This window comes from Schistocerca cancellata, chromosome 6, assembly GCF_023864275.1.
Source record: "Schistocerca cancellata isolate TAMUIC-IGC-003103 chromosome 6, iqSchCanc2.1, whole genome shotgun sequence".
NCBI lineage: Eukaryota > Metazoa > Arthropoda > Insecta > Orthoptera > Acrididae > Schistocerca > Schistocerca cancellata.
In genome coordinates this window covers 316,041,575-316,056,841 of record NC_064631.1, presented here as the reverse complement: position 1 = coordinate 316,056,841, position 15,267 = coordinate 316,041,575, and the positions used below count along the sequence as shown (strand labels likewise).

At 44.0% G+C, this 15,267-nt stretch overlaps 1 protein-coding gene across 1 annotated transcript in view; it reads left to right on the top strand.

Annotated features, from left to right (window-relative positions):
• The window catches only part of LOC126190780 (dnaJ homolog subfamily C member 13), a 362,669-nt gene that overhangs the window by 84,359 nt on the left and 263,043 nt on the right, over nucleotides 1-15,267 (top strand). Inside the window, exon 7 of the mRNA XM_049931321.1 lies at nucleotides 11,825-11,947. Coding sequence (XP_049787278.1) covers nucleotides 11,825-11,947 — 123 coding nt within the window. The remainder of the gene's footprint in view (nucleotides 1-11,824; nucleotides 11,948-15,267) is intronic.

Sequence of the window (15,267 nt, the reverse complement as noted above, 5' to 3'; positions counted from 1 at the left end):
AGCACTGTCAGATGTCATTCTTTCCCATCTGACTGATGAGGAGATCATCATGGAGTTAGATGCCTTGGATCCAGGCAGCCCCTAGACTCCCCCTCACTCTTAAAGTTCTCCACCTCCCTGGTGCAAAGATAGGGGTAAATTAAAACCGCACCAATGACATGGCTCCCGTACTGCAGTGGAATACGAATGGGTTCAGGACTCTTGGAGGAACTGAAACTCCTAGCACAGGCATGTCCCTTGTGTTTCTATTCAAAATAAATGCATTTTAAAGATACAGATGTTCCTGTGCTACAGGGGTATATGTTATATGACAAAGATGACATATCTGAGAAAGGGCCAAAGGGAGGTGTCACAGTGAAACTTCCTGGCAGATTAAAACTGTGTGCCAGACTGAGACTCAAACTTGGGATCTTTGCCTTTCGTGAGCAAGTGTTCTACCAACTGAGCTACCCAAGCACTGTTTCTTCAGGAAACGAAGTTGCCTCCTCATGACCACTTTGAGCTTTCACATTTTTCCTGGTTTGGTTTCACCTTCCCTCTGAGGTCGGCATTCCATCTAACGGGGGCAAAATGATGCTTATACGGTACGACATTCATAGTCAACCCATCTCCCTGACTTCCCATCTTCAAGCTATTGCAGCTCGCCTTTTCCTTCTCCACCTGCCTTTTCCCTCTGTACCATTTTTGCTCTTTCATCATTCGATGTTACCAGGGCAGACTTCCTTCAACTTATGGGCAGCCACCTCCCCACATTTTTGCTAGCTGGTGACTTCAATGCACATCATCCCGTTTGGGGTTGTCACAGGACCTGTCAGAGAGGTGCCTTTTGTTGGCTGAACGTCTTAACCAACTTAACCTCCTTTGCCTTAAAACTGGAGCACCTACTTTCCTTTCCGGCTCCTTGCACACCTATTCCCATTTGGACCTATCCTTGTGCGCTGCCCAGCATGCCCATCTTCTTTAGTGATCAGTTCTTTCTGACACTTACTCGAGTGACAAGTCCCTGTGTGCTATCTGTTTGCTGACTCCTACCACACCTACCTGCACACCCAAATGGCAGCTTAATAGGGCTGTCTGACAGCTTTACTCCTCCCTGGTGACCTTCGAAGAACAAGATTTCCCCAGTTGTGATGAGCGGGTGGAATATCTCAAAGATGTTGTCCTTACTGCTGCAGAATGTTCCATTCCTCGCACTTCCTCTTTACTATGTCGTGTCCCAATTTCTTGGTGGACTGAGGCATGCCGCGATGCAATTCGCGCACGGAGCTGTGCACTCCGTGTTTTTAATGGCCTTCCTATGCAGGCAAAGTGCATTCATTTTAAACAGATGTGTGCAAAGTGTCATCTTGTTCTTCGGGATGTCAAAAGAGCTAGCTGGATTTCATTCACTAGTTCCTTTAACAGTTCCACCCGTTCCTCTGTCGTGTGCGCCAACCTCTGACTGCTCTCTGGGACCAAAATCCATTCCCCAACTTCCAGCCTGACAGTAGCAGACGATGTCATCATGGACCCTATTGCTATCTCCAACAACTTGGGCCACCATTTTGCGGACATTTCAGGCTCTTCTCACTATCCTCTATTGGAAACGAGTGGAGGCGGCTTGGGCGATACCCTTCTCTTCTCCAAATTGAGAGTGCTACAATGCCACCTTTACTATGAGGGAGCTAGATCATGCTCTCAGTTCATCCCGATCCTCTGCCCCAGGGCCAAATGCCATCCACATTCAGAAGTTGCAGCTTCTTTCTCTTGTGGGCAAGCACTTTCTGCTTAACATTTACAACTGCATCTGGGCAGAGGGATGTTTCACAGCCTTTGGCGTGAAGCCACTCCCATACCCACACCTAAGCCTGGTAAGGACAAACACCTTCCTTCTAGCTACTGCCCCATCTCTCACCAATTGTGCTTGCAAGGTGATGGAATATAGGATTCATGCCCAGCTGGTATGGTGACTGGAGTCCCGCAATTTACTAACCACTGCACAGTAAGGATTTCGAGCCCGCCTTTCTGCAGTTGACCTTCTCGTCACTTTATCTACCCATGTCATTAATGGTTTTTGATTTGGAGAAGGCCTGCGACACCTACTGGAGTGCTGGTGGGGCTTCCGTGGCCGCCTGCCCGTTTCCTTCAGGAATTTTTAAAAGACAGAGTTCTCAAGGTGCGTGTGGGTTTTCCGTCGTGGGACTTATTTATCCAGGAAAACAGTGTGGCTCAGGGTTCCGACTTGACTGTTGCCCTCTTTGCTATTGCCATTAACTCCATAATGGCCCGTGTCTCTTGCCGGGCATCTCCAGCTCCCTTTTTGTTGACAATTTTGCCATCTATTGCAGTTCTCCACAGAATGTCTCACTGAGCGGCATCTTCTGTGCTGTCTTGATTGCCTTTACTCCTGGAGCATTGACAATGGTTTTCGCTTTTCAACTGACAAAACCGTCTGTATGAATTTCTGGCAGTGCGATTGGTTTCTCCCACCATGTTTACATCTTGAGCCTGTTGAACTTCCGTTTGTTGATACTACAAAATTTCTGGAGCTCATGCTCTATAGGAAACTCTCTTGGTCCTTCCATGTGTCTTACCTGGCAGCTTGCTGTATGCGATTCCTGTATGTGTGTCCTTTATGGCACTTCCTGGGGTGCCAATCGAACCACCCTCCTCCGTTTGTACCGGTCCGGTGTCCGTTCAAAACTCGACTATGGGTGCTTTTTTTATACGTCTGCACGTCCATCCCTCTTACGCCATCTCAAGACTATCTACCATCGTGGCATCCGTTTGGCCACTGGCGCCCTTTTGCACAAGCCCAGTTGAGTGTCTGTATGCTGAAGCTTCTGAACTACCACTGTGCTACCACCGTGACTTTCTCCTCAGCAGGTATGCATGCTGTTTGTCTGCCACGTGTGGCCATCCATCCTATGCCTTCTTCTTCGATGATTCCTTTGATCACCGGTATGCGGCGCGTCCCTCTCCTCTGTTACCTCCTGGAGTCTGCTTTCGGCACTTGCTACAGTGGCTTAACTTCACACTACCTGCAACTTTCCCGGTGTGTGTGTGTGTGTGTGTGTGTGTGTGTGTGTGTGTGTGTGTGTGTGTGTGTGTGTGAACTATTCACCACCTTGGCTTCCTGATGTGGCCCATGTTAACCTTGGCCTTAATTCGTTTCCTAAGGACACTACTCCAGCCTCACTCTATCGCTTTCAGTTTCACGGCCTTTGCATGGAACTTCACGATAGAACCTTTGTACACACTGTTGGGTCTCAGACTGACTATGGGGTCACATGTGCCTTCGTCGTTGGCACCCATATCTTTTGATATTGGCTTCCGACACATCGCTCAGTATATACACCTGAGCTCTTCGCCCTGTATCAGACCATGGAGTACATCCGGTGACACAGACTTTTCAATTGTGTCCTCTGCTCAGACTCACTCAGTGCCCTTCAAAGTCTATGTGCACTGTACACCGCCCATCCCTTAGAGAAGCTTGTCCAGGAAAACTATCACCTGCTCGCTCTTGGTAAAGCCAGTGTGTTATTTCTGTGGGTTCCTGTTCACGTCGGTCTGCCAGGAAACGAGGCTGCTGACACTGTTGTCGATGCTGCAGTCCTTGTACTTCAGCCCGCTAGTTCCTATATTCCCTCTGATGATCTCTGTGTTGCCATCTGTCAGGAGGTGGTGTCCCTTTGGCATCGCCAATGGTCCCCCCTTTACGGGAATAAGCTCCAGCTTATTAAGCCTCTTCCAGTGGCTTGGACAACCTCCTCTTGGCCCTCCCACTAGGAGTAGGTCATTTTAACTAGGCTGTGTACTGGGCACTGCCTTCTTAGCCTCTCACTTGATAAGTGGTGCTACCCCACCACATTGTACACATTACGCCCACCTTTTGACTGTTTGCCACCTCCTGGCAGAATACCATTTTGTAACCTTTAACGTTCCCATTTGGGTTTGCTGTCTAAGTTTTAGAAAATGATTCATGGGCTGTTGACTGCGTTTTACTTTTATCCGCCAAAGCAATATGGTGAAGGCCATTTAATTTTTAGTTTTGGATCTCTGTTTCTGTATGGTGTCTTTTTTAGCCCTTTCTCCACATGCCTGTTTTTAGCCATCTTCTCTTATATCAATTGGGACTGATGTATGGTCATTTTGTAACTCCTCTCTGTCTTTGTGTGCTATAGTTTTGACTGGGACATCTATGACCCGAAGACGAACAGTTATGGAGCCTACAACTCCCCTTTCTCCATGTGGGAGCTCAAATTGGCACTGACCGAGATCCGTGACACTGCACTTGGTCATGACCAAAAACCAGAAAGAACTGCACAGTAGTTTATTGGAGTATTGTCTTAATGAGCTGTGTAGGAAAGAGCCTGGAGCGAGTGGTTAACAATCGTCTGGTCCGGTTGTTAGATACCAGGCAACTCCTTAGCTGCCCTGAGTGTGGATTCCGAAGATTTCGGTCCACTGTCGATAATCTGATCCTCCTAGAGGCGGCTATTCAGCAGGCTTTCCTCCATAGGCATCGCAGTATCGACTTACTCTTAGATGTAAGTAAGGCATACGATACTACTTGGAGACACTGTCTTCTTGCACAACTGCATCTATGGGGCTTTTGTAGTCACCTCCCGATCTTCATACAGTCTTTCCTGTCTCAGCAGTTTTTTAAGACCTGAGTTGATGACACACTGTCTGATTGATCTAAGCAGGAGAATGGTGTTCTTCAGGGCAGTGTTTTAAGTGTTACCCTCTTTGCCATAGCCATCAACAGTATCACATCTACAGTAAGAAGTCCTTTACAGTGCTCCTTATTTGTAGTCGATTTTGCTATTTTCTGTTCCTTCTCTAGTGTCGCAATGGTGAGCTGTCAGTAGAGGAGTGGGCTGCAAAGGTGTTTTTCCAGTTTTCTGCAGATGAGTGAGTGAGTGAGTGAGTGAGTGAGTGAGTGAGTGAGTGAGTGTGTGTGTGTGGTGTTTTTAATAGCTCTTGTCTTTTTAATTTGCGTGCTTTGAATATGGGGGATACCATCCTACATTTTAGACATGCAGTGCAGTTTCTGGGCCTCATTTTTGACTCATGATTGTCATGGTTACCACACTTGTGAGACCCGAAAGCCAGAGCTCTGAAGGCATTGATAATCATCAAGTGCCTTAGCCACAGGTCTTGGGGACCAGACAGGGTGCGCCCTCTTGAGTTTTATCGGGCTTTTATGCGTTCCCGACTGGACTGTGGTTGCCAGGTGTATGGGTCAGCAAAGCCCTTTTACTTGTGGATCATTGATGCTGTCCGTCATGAAGGGATTCGGCTGACCACGGGTGCTTATCGGACCAATCCCATACCTAGCATCTGTGCTGAGATGGGGGAGCTGCCACTTACCATTTAGTGCCAGCTCCTCATGGTGCTTCCGGTGTGTAAGTTCCTTGCAGCTCCAACTTCACCTGCACACCATACTGTTGCTCGTCCACCTCTGGAACACCTTTTTTCGAACTGTCCCTGAGCCACAATGCCATTTGGGGTCCGCGTGCAGCATGTGTGCTGGAGTCACTCGGTGTGGAACCAGTATGACCGCAAATCCAGGGTTTTAACTGTCAGCTGCCCTGGTTACTGGAGAGACCCAGAGTGATTTTAGATTTGGTACAGCACAGGAGAGAGAGCACTCCTGTTTCAGTGTTTAAAGCAATATTCTCGGATATTTTATCTGAGTACCACAACCATGCAGTTGTTTTTAAGGATGGGTTTAAGCAGAGGACTGTGTTGGTTGCTGTCATTTTCCTGGATCATGGCCTCAAGGTCAGACTGCCTCCATAATTTATCGTCTTCGATGCACAATTATATGCGATCTTGTGAGCACTGGTGCAGATGAGCCATTCTCCCGGTGTTAGATTTTTCGTCTGCTCAGATTCTCTGAGTGCCCTTTACTCTGCTGTTTGTACCCAGCAGATACAGTAACCTAGAATATCCAGGATGCCCTCCTACAACTACTGGGAAAGGAGGTGTCTTTCTGCTGGGCACCTGGGCACATCGGAATTGCAGGGATGCAGGGAATGAAAGGGGAGATCGAGCAGCCAAGGAGGTGCTGTGATCCTCTGATATTTCAGTGTGCTAGCCCCCCTGCAAGCTATCATCTCACTGTTGAGATACAAAGTCATGTGTTGATGGGAAGACAAGTGGCTGGCAGTGACAGATAACAAGCTCCATATCATCAAGCCCACAACTCGGCCGTGGAGTACTCCCTTCCAGTCCAGTCAGTGTGATGAGGTCCTTCTTACTTGTCTTCACATACGCCGCAGCCCTATGACACATGGATTCTTACTCTGGTGAGAGGACCCTCCAGTGTGTGGTGCTTGTGGCGTGCAGATCACGGTGTGCCACATTTTATTGGACTGCATTTTATTTGCTGACCAGCGGACTGCGGTGGATCTGCCAGCGGATCTGCCATATATTTTATGTAAAGGTCAAATGAATGTGGTTAGGGTTTTAAAGTTTTGTGAATTGTCCAGCATTTTAACAAGATTTCAGGGAATGTTCTTAATGTGTCAAAGGGTGGCTGGCTCACCCTAGTTTTTTTGTAAGTAGTCAGCCAGTCACATTTCCCTGTGCTTTTCTTTTAATTCTTCTGTGTTTTGTTTTCTCTGTGTTTTCATTTCTTGATTAGGTTTCTTCCCTCCTAATTGGTTTCAGTGCATGTGAGAGTGCATGTGATACAGAGTGACTATGTGGTTATTTTGAGTGTATGCATCTACAACACTTTTAGTTCATCTCCACATTCATTTGTTTTCATAAGTGTTAGGGGGCTGATGACCTCGCAGTTGGGTTCTCATCAGATCCACACACACACACACACACACACACACACACACACACACACGTGCGTGCGCGCGTGCACGGTTATAAGTGGAGGAACTGAGGAAAGGTTTAATTTCTGCTTAATCATAATGTTATCAGTATTAATACCAGTGTAGATATCCTACATCTCTTTCATTTTAATATCCATCTTGGGTGTACCTAAAACATGCATAACAACCTCATAATTGAGAAAAGGCTCCTGATCTTTCAGCTGCTACTTAACTCACTGAATACATGCAACAATATCAAATACCTTTTATCAGTGTGGAAACCCTTATAGGAACATTTTTTTTTTTAAATTTTTTTTTATTGGTTCACTGCCCAACTTAATGTCTCATGTCAAGTCAAATTCTAACATTCTCAACAGCATCACTCATAATGTAATCACCTTTCTGTTGCCATCCTTCAGTGAAGGCACACGAAACAACATACATCTTGTTACTAATACCATAATAAAACAATGAAAACAATAAATTATTGATAAAATTATTTAATTGGATAGATAAAAAATCTACTCACGAAGCAACGGCAGGAGACACACACAAAAGACGGTTGTGATTGGCAAGTTTTCGGAGCCAGTGGCTCCTTCTTCAGGCTGAAGGGTTGAAGGGGAAAGAAGAAGGGTGAAGGAAAAGGATTGGAGAGGTCTATGAAAAGGGGTAGATTTTGGGAAAGTTACCCAGAATTGCGGGTCAGGAGCGACTTACCATATGGGATGAGAAATAAAGACTCATTTTTGGGGACTGCATCGGACAAGATTTTAAAACCTGAGAGCTTAAAGGTGGAAGACAGGGTAATATGCAAGACAGAGATTACTACTGAAACATTGTGCACGAGTTAATAATAGTGAGAAGTTAAGTGCATTGTATGTAACAGAGGTGGGAGGGGGTGGTGAAAAATAGATGGGAAAGACAGTGAAAGATGTAGAAAACTAAAACGGACTGAAGCAAAGAGGAGTACTGGTTGTTGCCACCAACCTGGCCTTAGTTTACGTTAATTTCTTCCATCTCAGCTACTCTTTGCTTCACTCAGTATTAGTCTTCTACATCTTTCATTGTCTTTCCCTTCTATTTTTCACCGCCCCCTCCTACCTGCATTACGTACAATGCACTTAGTTTCTCACTGTTATTGACTTGTGCACGATGTTTTAGTAGTAATCTCTGTCTTGCATATTACCCTGTCTTCCTCCTTTAAGCTCTCAGGTTTTCAAATCTCATCCAATACAGTCTGCAACAGTCTGTCTTTCCTTCTCACCCCATACGGTAAGTCTCCCTGACGCATGCTTCTGGGTGACTTTCCAAAACTCTACCCCTTTTCCTAGACCTCTCCAGTCCTTTCCCTTCACCCTTCTTTCTCCCCCTTCAACCCTTCTGCCTGAAGAAGGAGCCACTGGCTCTGAAAGCTTGCCAATTATAATGGTCTTTTATGTGCATGTTTTGCCGCTGCTCGGTGAGTAGATTTAATACCTTAATAATGTTAGCATACATTAATCTTACCTCTTCCACACTGTTACAAACGATGGGTTATTGTAATTATATCAACCCTGCTGAGAACTAACTATGTACTATTTCTGAATTATTTAATTGCCGGCCGCGGTGGCCGTGCGGTTCTAGGCACTCCAGTCCGGAGCCGCGCTGTTGCTACGGTCGTGGGTTTGAATCCTGCCTCAGGCATGGGTGTACGTGATGTCCTTAGGTTAGTTAAGTTTAAGTAGTTCTAAGTTCTAGGGGACTGATGACCACAACAGTTGAGTCCCATAGTGCTCAGAGCCATTTGAATTATTTAATTTGTTAGAGACTGCCTAATAAGCTTGTTACACCCTGTGAATGTTTGTAATGCCCTTTCCTTTGCTGGTTGTTGGGTTGGTTTATATCACACCTTTACATGTGGTTATCGTGAATGGACCCTTACACAGTGCTTAAAACTTGCTCGTTATCTTTCCACACTTGTCACTTCTCTTGTGACTTTTAACCAACATTACACCTCCCACTCTGTACAATGAAGGGGTGCCTTTTTCCCATCTCTTTTTCTGTGTCTCAGCTTCTCGATTCATCTCTTCTCTAATACTCTTTGTTGATGTTGGCTGTAGGGCAGAGTTTTTCTGACCACTTTACCTATTTCAAGAAGTGTTCCCCTCCTACTTGTTGTCCTGTTATGTCTACTGATGATACTTTTGACTGACTATAGCAATTCATTCATCATGAATTCCAATTCACTCACTATTTCTGTCCAACTAGTCACACAGTAAGTTTGGAGCAAATCTCCCAGTTAATGCATAACCCTTTTCGACAGATTACTTTGTGGCTGGTAGTGTGAAATCAAAATGTGGTTCGCATTCTCCCATGCCAAACACTCTTTGAAGCCCTTGGATGTAAACTAGCTCCCATCGTTTGTTAACTGGTTCTTAGGTGTACCAACGTGTTTAAAATAGTGATCTCGTAAATTATTGACTACACTTTTAATTGTAGCTTTTCTTAGAGGGTACAACTCTATCAACTTTGACCAACATTCTAAAATGGCCAGGATCTATCTCATTCCTCCCTAGCCTCTAGGCACTGGGCCAAAGAAATCCGGTGCCTCTAACTGCCAAATTTCTCATGGAATAATGGAATACAGCAATGTGTGTGCTCCTGAAGTATTTATTTTTACCTTTTGAAATATCTCACAGTAGTGTAATATTGTCTTCACCAGTTGATTCATGTTTTTAAAGTAGCAGTACTTTTTCTTTCATGTGATACATTTCTTTGGTCCAAAGTGTGCGTAACCTAAGTGTACATACCAAGTAAGTTATTTTATGGTGTCTTTAGGGATGCATAGTAACCATTTACTTGTTTTGTTGTTCCTGTGAAACAAAATTCCTTTGTGTATCTTCCAATTTGCATCCTGATTTGAGATGTTTTGTTGTATACCTTGAATGTGTCTATTTTAACTATTGTCTTGCTGCTGTAGAGTTGTTAACATATGGCTGAGCATTTGAATATCTTTTTTGTTATTAATTTTCAAGAAATATATCACAAATGTTTCTCTGTTCTTTACACACTGGTTTGATTGTAAGCCAACAGGTAATTCTGATAAGGCATCTGGTACAAAGTTATCAGTTTGAAGGTTCTGGACAAAGTTTAATAGCATGTAGTCTATGTGTGGATCCAGTTTGATTCCTGTTGTACCCACTGTGTGTCCCAAAAATTTCACCTCATCCCAACCAGGCTGTGATTTTGATAGCTTAATCATAATTCCCTGTGATCTTAGTCTATTTAAAAATTCATTTAGTGTTTGTAAGTGTTCGTTCCATGTGGTAGATATAACTGCAGTGTCATCAACGTAAATTAAAATCTTCTCTCTTATGCTTTTCCCAGCCTAAGATTCTTATAACTCTGACACAGAAACATTCAGTCCAAAAGGTAATACCTGAAGCCTCATCATCCTTCAAATAGAAAAGCTGTGTACTTTTTATAGTCTTCATGATGTTATATATGCCAGTGTCCAGTAATGAGATCCATTATGCTGATGTATCTTGCCCCTGTTTCGGTTAACATTTCTTGTGTTACAGGTGATCTCTTTCAGGTTCAATTATTTTATTAACACCTCTTGCATCTAGTACTAGTCTCGCAGTTCCATTTTGTTTCGGTTAGCAACTATCAGAAAATTCAATAATACTCCAGTTAATCATCCTGTCAGTTTTGTTTAGAACTAACATTTTTTTAGAAACAGATATTAGTTATGGTCTTGTATACAATGGATTGCATGGCTTAATCTTTAGCGTACAAGCAGTCTTTATAATTCCTGATCTCACTGAAAAAACATCTATGGGACTATGTAATACAGGAGCCATCTGTGCTTTCTAGTTTGATTGAGATTTACTGATCTACATACGTTATTAACTATGTCCTTTTGATTTAACTGTAGGATGTAATTGTGTAATTTTCTGCTATGATCACTGACTATGTTAACTTCCGCTACTAATGTGAGATTCACCTGTCGAGTAGTCACTGAATCAGACTGTAATGTGACTGTGTTCCTGGAGGGAATGGAGTGAGGAGACGTGTGGAGACTTGTGTAAAAGAGAAAGTGAGTCCCAAGGGAAAATGCTTGGAGAAATCTAGACTGATTTTATATCCCCAGTTGTACTGCAGATCAATTGCTTCAAGCCACAGATCAGCATGGATTTGATTCTAGAAGCTATTTCATTTTCCCATTCACTTGTGCTATGGATCCTGATATTTATCCCAACATTACTGGCACTTTGTCTGTAGACACACAAACTGATAAATTCCATGAGAAACTCAAATTTTCTACATTTTCTTCAGTGATGCTAAGAATTTCACCTCACTATTTTTATACAGTGCTAAAGAATATGCAATAAACTCCTTACAAAGATGTTGAAACTGTTCTAGCTCAAGTGGATGTGAAGTTCAGCTTCAACCACCAAATTTTTGGTATTAAATTACCATCCATGAAAGGCTGTAAGACTTTGCTAGAGTAATAAAGTTCTGAAGCTCATCTGCGCAGCACAGTCAGTGATTTTTCTTCTTTTCTACTTCCTTCTCGTAAGAGGACATCCTTAAGTTTTAAAACCTCTTGCATGGCCTCAGGTCCTTACATTTTCCATCTCCATATTCTTTGATGTGGTAAGACATGTACTGCATGTGTAAATTACGCTTTATGAAAGTATTCAGTGTCTTAAGATACACTAACATTTTGTGAACTCATCTTTTTGTGTAAAATGGTAAGATTACTCAGACTGCGGATTGAAGTATGAAGTCATCGGTGTTATGGAATGACACTTGCCATTGCTGCTGTTAGATGCCAGAGATGGCAAAACTGACCCTCTCCTGTTTCACAACTGGAGCTCCTCCTGTGTTGACGCAACCTCAAGATGTACACACATTTCCTAACTCCACACCATGCCGCAACTGCTCTGCTTGGACATCATTTTTATATATATATGAAAATGTTAGCTATTGATACTTTCGGTGTCTTAATATACCTGTTATTTCAGACGGAGTCAAGCCATCTGAAATTTCTGCAGCAACCTCCAGGTGGAAGAACGTTTTCAGAGATAGTCGAGAGGTTTAATGCAAACATTCCTTACAGTGGTCTCATGCACTCTGTTACGCAAGATGTGAGTATTTCGATGATCGCATTGCATTTTGAAATCATTTTGAACTATTCTACTAGCTGATAGCCAGAACTTGAAGTACTAAGTTCGGACTGCTACCTGTATAGTTTTTCATGATCATTTGCTTTTGTTACAAATGATGTTTGTACTCAGCTAGAAATGCTATTGAGTTCAGAAGACTTTGATTACAAATGCACATGATTTTTTGTAAGGTATAGATTTTATTACTGAACTACATTATAAAACACCTGTGACAAGTGTAATTATATAGGATGTGGTTTACACTATGTGATCAAATGTATCTGTACACCTGGCTGAAAATGACTTAAAAGTTTGTGGCACACTCCATCAGTAATGCTGGCTCACCCTTAGCATTGATGACAGCAGGGATACGTTCAATCAGGTGCTGGAAGGTTTCTTGGGGAATGGCAGCCCATTCTTCATACAGTGCTGCACTGAGGCGAGGTATCGGTGTCGGTCAGTGAGGCCTGGCATGAAGTCGGCATTCCAAAACACCCCAAAGGTGTGCTGTAGGATTCAGGTCAGGACTCTGTGCAGGCCAGTCCATTACAGGGATGTTATTGTTGTGTAACCACTCCGCCACAGGCCATGCGTTATGAACAGGTGCTCGATCATGTTGATAGATGCAATCGCCATCCCCGAATTGCCCTTAGATAGTGGGAAGCAAGAAGGTGCTTAAAATATCAATGTAGGCCTGTGCTGTGATAGTGCCATGCAAAAAACAAGGGGTGCAAGGCCCCCTCCATGAAAAACATGACCACACCATAACACCACCACCTCCGAATTTTACTGATGGCACTACACACGCTGGCAGATAACATTCACCTGGCATTTGCCATACCCACACCCTGCCATCGGATTGCCACATTGTGTATCATGTTTCATCACCCCACACAAAGTTTTTCCACTGCTCAGTCGTCCAAAGTTTACCCTCCTTATACGAAGTGAGGTGTCGTTTGGCATTTACCGGCATGATGTGTGGCTTTGAGTAGCTGCTCAACCATGAAATCCAAGTTTTCTCATCTCCCGCCTAACTGTCATAGTACTTGCAGTGGATCCTGATGCTGTTTGGAATTCCTGTGTGATGGTCTGAATAGATGTTTGCCTATTATACATTATGACCCTCTTCAACTGTCAGTGATCTGTCAGTCAACAGACAAGGTCAGCCTGTACACTTTTGTGCTGTGTGTGCCCCTTCATGTTTCCACTTCACTATCACATTGGAAACGGTGGACCAAGGAATGTTTGCGAGTGTGATAATCTCGCATACAGACGTATGACACAAGTGACACCCAATCACCTGACGACGTTCGTAGTCTGTGAGTTCCGTGGAGCACCCCATTCTGCTCTCTCACAATGTCTAATGACTACTGAGGTCACTGATGTGGAGTACCTGGCAGTAGGTGGCAGCACAATGCACATAATATGAAAAACATACATTTTTGGGGGTGTCCAGATACTTTTGATCACATAGTGTACCTTTTATATGAAACGCAGTTTTACCCAGACATTGTGGAATGTCTTTGTGATCCTTAGTGGGCTTAAATTTCATGCAATTTAAGATTATGAAGTGTTTCATGTGTTCATTGTTGTTAAAGATTATTGTGGTTAGTAAACATGTACATTATATTTCTGATGGCTGTATATCAGTTTTCCTTTGATGTTATTGTCATGTAGCAGCTCAGTACAAAAAAAAATTATAAAATGGTCAACAAACAGGCAAAGAGATGTAATTAGAAAAGTGAAGACTGCTGCATGAAATGGAAATGAAATAGACAAAAAACTGGACACAAAAGAGTGACAAGAAAATTGTAGAGTATCTAAGCCCAGAATGAGGCAACTGTAGTAACAAACACACAAATAAGTACACACAGAATAACCAATCACTTTAAAGAGAACACCGATCATAAGTTCCGTACATAGTCCATGTACGTAGTTAGGCTTAGTCCAAACAAATAAAACATGTTCCAGGAATGGAGTCAAGTGAGCACATGAATGAACCTTTGCAGAATGAGAGCAAGAGCCTTCAACTCTGGGATTTAATAGGTAGGCTGATAGTCAGATTCGCAAGAGGGCGCTGTCTGTGGGCTGTGTGCACTGGCCTCACTGCGATGCTGCCATCGCTGGTTGACTGCTGCCAGGTGCCGATGTGGGTGAAGTGAATCCAAAGGAGACAAGCTGGCACCCAGAGTGGTGAAAGTGTGGTAACAGTGTTACCACAGTCATCTCCCATTGGTAGGTTGACAGAGACAATACATCTCTGGTGTCCGTCCCTCACAGCACGGGATGGCGTGCGGCACTCGGAAAAGCGACGTCCGTGTCTTCTGGGCGCAATCAATGTGTGACTGTGGACAAGCAAAAGGTCCCACAGTGCCTAGCACTGGAGAGAGAAGCCAGAAGTGACCCTTGCACTGATGGCTCCATTGCAGGGGGATGACTGAAGGTGAGACACCAGCTGCAGGAGTTGCGGATACTGGAGTGGGAACGATGATAGTGGTGTCCGGGGCCTCAGGCTGTGGGAAGGAGTTGGCTGGACAATCAATTGCGACTAGATGCTGCTGAAGCTTGTCCACATGTATTCACTGATCCTTGTTTAGAGGGCAGAAAGGAAATTGGAGGAGGGTGAAGTAGATTGCACTCAGTGTAGGAGGTAGAAGCAAAAACATAGAGGACTTCAAGAATGTCAGAGAATGAGAGGATCTGGACACCAGGAGGGGAAGGTTTCTGGGAATTGTGGAGGCTGGTCCCCTACACATGGGCAGAGTTGGTTGTCATGGCAGACCACCAGCCTGTCCTCTGTCTGCCGCCTGGAGACTCTCCAACCCTGCTTGCCATGGATGATTACTGGGCTCCAGCACTCTTGGGGGCTAGACGTGTGAGTGCACACAGAGTTCCGAATGTGTAATGTGGCAATGGAGGCACCTGAGGATGGTGTGAGGCGGGCAGCAGGAGATTGAGAACTGTGTACAACTGACTCCCATGCAGCAGTTAAGTCGGGCACTTGTCACCCAACAACGTGGAGTTATAAGAAATGAGAAAATGGGTGAGTGCATCTTCAGCCAAGGGATCCCCTATGTACTTCATCTGCATCCTGAAAGACAGGATGAGATATTCTGACTCCCTGTGGGTGGAACTAGTTTAACTTGGCATGTTGGGTATCATGTTGCATACAAAATTCTCAAAAAGTCTGTGAGATAAACTTTGGGCAGTTGTCTGTCAGTCAGCCATCTGTTCTGCCGTTGTTGAGCAGCAGTTTATGATGTACAGAAATAAAAGAGAGTGTAGTCATCTATGACCACAAA